This window comes from Nannobrachium achirus (assembly GCF_963921795.1).
Source record: "Nannobrachium achirus genome assembly, chromosome: 11".
NCBI classification, from domain to species: Eukaryota; Metazoa; Chordata; class Actinopteri; order Myctophiformes; family Myctophidae; genus Nannobrachium; species Nannobrachium achirus.
This window is the reverse complement of record NC_137820.1, coordinates 42,438,338-42,442,701: the sequence shown is the minus strand read 5'-3', so window position 1 is coordinate 42,442,701 and position 4,364 is coordinate 42,438,338. Positions and strand designations below refer to the sequence as shown.

General features: G+C 40.1%; 1 protein-coding gene across 1 annotated transcript; it reads right to left on the bottom strand.

Moving 5' to 3' along the window:
* Positions 1-204: 204 nt before the first annotated feature.
* Positions 205-3,152, bottom strand: LOC308294354 (troponin I, fast skeletal muscle-like; the record flags this gene model as incomplete). Its single annotated transcript, XM_080737085.1, has 4 exons — positions 205-285; positions 988-1,164; positions 1,951-2,040; positions 3,045-3,152. 4 exons carry the CDS (start codon positions 3,150-3,152, stop codon positions 205-207), a joined length of 456 nt encoding a protein of 151 aa, XP_080593211.1.
* Positions 3,153-4,364: the final 1,212 nt, after the last annotated feature.

The window sequence follows — 4,364 nt, the reverse complement described above, 5'->3', positions numbered from 1 at the left end:
GCATGTTCGATGATAGCTACGCTACATGGCTGTGGTTGACTAAAATACACACATTCGCCACACACTCACATTACCCTACATTACAGTACAGTGTAATACTTGCTGCTGAAGCAGAGTTACAGCTTTACGATCATTTAGTGACTCCAAGCAGATTCCAGTCTTGTCAAAGGTCAACGGTTGGGCTCACAAATCAATGCGTCCTCTTTAGCTATCAAACATCTTCTTTCTATCAGACTTGTCTTCAATGTTCTTACGCCAGTCACCAACGTCACGCAGCTTCTGGTCCTGCAAACACAGACACAAATGTTGGATTTGGTTTCTTTATTGCAGATATAAAGAAAAAAGTAAGTGGAAAAAAATACAGATTTATAGGGCAGTTAAAGTTGCAATCTGTAGATAGAAGGCATGCATAAAGTCGAGTGGCAAGGTGAGTTTAACGTTGTTTAACATCGTTTAATGCATGATGTCACGTGCATACCCTTTACTATAAGTGAGTAGTTATTTGTTATTTTGGGTTGAAAATTCATCCATTCACACTCACATTCTTATACAGTAGCATAGGAAAGCATGCAAGGCACCACCCTGCTCATCGGGAGCATTTAGTGGCAGTGTCTTGCTCACGGACACTTTGACATGAACCTAGGAGGAGCTGGGGATTGAACTGGGAACCTTCCAATTCCCAAGCGGCTGCTGAACCTCCTCAGCCACTACTAATACAAGAACGCTCGCCCTGGTTAAATCCAACGACCTCTGAATGGTCGCCACAAGGTATTCCTAAACGTAACCTCAGTAAAACTATGCCTAAAGCTAACCTTATTCCTAAAGTAACCTCAGTAAAACTATGCCTAAAGCTAACCTTATTCCTAAATGTAACCTCAGTAAAACTATGCCCGAACCTAACCATATTCCTAATGTATGCTTTTAAAATATGGAAATACAGTATAAGAAAGCAAAATAAAATGACGTAAATTGACAATTGGGCCTCACCTCCTCTTTGACTTCCTTCTTGACCTGCTTCAGGCCGGCCCTCAGGTCCATGTTGACCGTGTGCTTGGATCCCAGCAGGGCCTTCAGCATGGCGTCAGCAGACATGCGTACTTTCTTCAGTTTGGGTTTCTTGAACTTGCCCCTGAGATCAACGATCTTGATGTTCAGGTCCCTCACCTGTTTGGTTCATTTGAGACATAAAGATACAGCGTGTTTAGTGACATCCTCCCATTTAAGCTGGTTCTAATCTTGTATAGCAGGGGACTCCAAGAACCCCTTAGCTGAGACAGAGATGAAGCAGGGACTCCCAGATTCCGTATAGTTTCATCGTTTGACAGCACAATCATCAGTGTATTTTAGATTCATGTAAATTAGTGTTTCAGATATTTAACCACTTGAAATGTCAATACTTAATAAACTTGACCTTTCTCTCTGTACTTAGTGTGCTATTTTTTCCCCTCTACACCAAACCTCTTTGCCGAAAATAAGCCGATCTACTGCGAGGCGTTGTGAGCTTGTAGATCTGCTATTTTTGGCTAAAGTTCTCCGAAAATGGACGTTAGGGTTCAAGTGGTTAATATAAAAAAGAGAATAAAGGTTTCTATTCACAAAGATTTGAAGGACCCACTGTAGTAACTCTGAGGACCCCCTAGTGGTCCCGGACCCCCTGTTGAAGACCCCTGTTGTATAGCATGATGACATGAAATAGTCCAGCAAATTGTTCATTGGCAACAACTGACACTAATTAACCACTTTAATCACCACCACCACCATCCATATTTTGTGCATCACATAGAATGCTTTTCAAAAGTGTATGCATGCCCATTCTTGTGGGCTTATAGATTATGTAGTACACATTACATTCATCTAACTCAGAACAGTCTGAGGCTGATTCTACAAATGCCTTCTAAATCTGTAGTTCTCAAACTATTTTAAATTAATGGAAGGTAAAAAAGTACTAACCTCATTAATAACCAAGTTGAGTTTGAACTCGATGCCATACTTCTCTTCCTCACCTGCATTAACTTGTGTATTTAATTCTTTGACCATTGCCTGAAAAAAAGAAGAGAAATAATTATGTTATTATGTTCTAGCCTTTTCTGTTATGAATAATATTTTAGGCAGACACAGGAGTGTACCTCACAAAACAAAACTCTTTCTGATGCAATTTCTAGACTCTGGTATTCTTGGCTATAGGGACATCACAGATTTGTCTTGGGAAACATGTGGGAGCCAATCAAAGTTGGGGTCTCATTAGTCTAACCTAACACGGACATTCTATGCCCCCAGCAGATCTCACCGGGTCCTCTGGCATCTCGTAATGGACGCGTAGGGGGAGATGACTCCTGCTGCTGTCCGCTTTGAGTAAATGAGGAAGTGATCCGCAGTGGAAAACGAGTGATAAATCTTATAAATTTAAAACCGAACTTAAAGCTATACTGTGTAAGTTGCTCAACTAGTGGTCTGTAGCAGTATAGCAAACCGCGGTCGCGTCTGCTTTTTTCGTCCGTTTTTCGCCACGGACCGGGCTTTCAGACCACCCCGTCCGCCTTGCCTCGCCGAGACACATCCATCGAGGTCTCTCGTGTCCCTCTACGAGCAGCGGTTGGGGAGTTACATGCTAGACTTCTAGACCAGTGTAAACAAAGCTGTTGAAGCAAGCTATTTCCTGAAGAGTCGCAAGATGCACTGTAATTGGCCGGTAGTGTATCATGTGTGTATGATCTGCAATGTGATTGGCCAACGTATACACAACGTATACGGATGATGCAAATGACGTAATTTTTCCGCGAAATCCGGTCCCCGGACAGGATCATAGAAAAGATATAAAGAGAAGGCTTTAGAAGCTGAAAATAACGGAGTGGGTGTTCTAAAACTTTAGCGATTTAACAGTTAGGACAATTTTAAGATTTGTTTTATAAAAAAGTTACATGGTATAACTTTAAGGTTTAAGGTCTAAGGACACATGACAGAAGAGTATGGTATACCAATAGTTCATTAAACATACCAATAGTTCATCTCTAGAGTGTGGTATACCAATAGTTCATTAAACATACCAATAGTTCATCTCTAGAGTGTGGCAACTGTATCGGAGGGCATTTCTCTGTCAGGAAGCCCTCTCTCTCCTCAGCTTTCCTGTTTGCTTCTTCACCGAGCATTTCCATTGCCACAGTCAGCATACATCCCTGTGGAGAACATGAATTAACAGCTATTAACTCTGTGCACACACAACATTAACATCCTGGTATCATCAGGCATTAGGGCTGGCCAGAGCAATGGGGTGAAATATCACAACATTTTTTTTTACCAAATACCTCAAAATTGATATTTTCTTCCCTATTTAGGAACACATTGGAACATTTCTGAAAGTATAAAGGGCTTAAAGCTGCACTGTAACTTTCCTCTTCTACCCAGTCCTGACATTTTTACCATTGAGTTAAAAATACAACCAACCCAATTGCATAAGTTACTGTATATTGTATTAACATACTCTAGAGATTGGACAAAATTACATTTTATTCATTAAAAGGTTACATACAGTAGTGCTGCTTTAAGTGATTTCAACAAGGAAAGACAAAACTTGTTACGTTGTGAGATTACCATATCCAACATCCCTGACAATATCCATCTCATATCACAATATCGATCAATAAAGTGCCCAGCACTATCAGTGACTTTTATAATTAAACACTGAGAAGACTTTCAAAAGGATATAACAGTAGTCCTTACTTTAATGTTGTGCTTGCGGCGTGCAGACATTCGTGTGCTGGAGATAGAAATCAGACGTCAATTGTAAGAATCAATTAAGAGTCCAACAAAACATAACAATTGCTATCACATTTACATATTGACTTATTATTTTGTTTTTAAACAAACAAACAAACAAACACAAAAAAACAAAATATTGTTCTTACTCTCCCATTTTGGCAGCTGGATCCCTCCCTCGGTTTCCTAGTTTGGGAGATACAGCATAATAACCATGACATTTGGTGATGGTACGCTTTAATAATATGATGCTTACACACACACACACACGCACGCACGCACGCACGCACGCACCCACCCACAGTCACAACATCAGAGGGAGCACCAATGATCTTTAGCACAAACATGAGAAAATATTAATTATACTCTGCCACCATAATGTGGAATGCCTGAAATGAATGTGGTTTCATTCAAAACTGAAAAAGCATCTGTCAGAAGTGTAAATCCCATTGAAATTAGGGGTCCACAATATCTAAAAAAAACAAAGAAAAAGAAACATGCGCACGCACACACGTTTTTATATTGTTGTGTATCTTGGCACTGAGTAGTTATTCTTGATAATAATACACATATCTCTAAACCTATGCCACATTTTGACATTAATAGGAGGT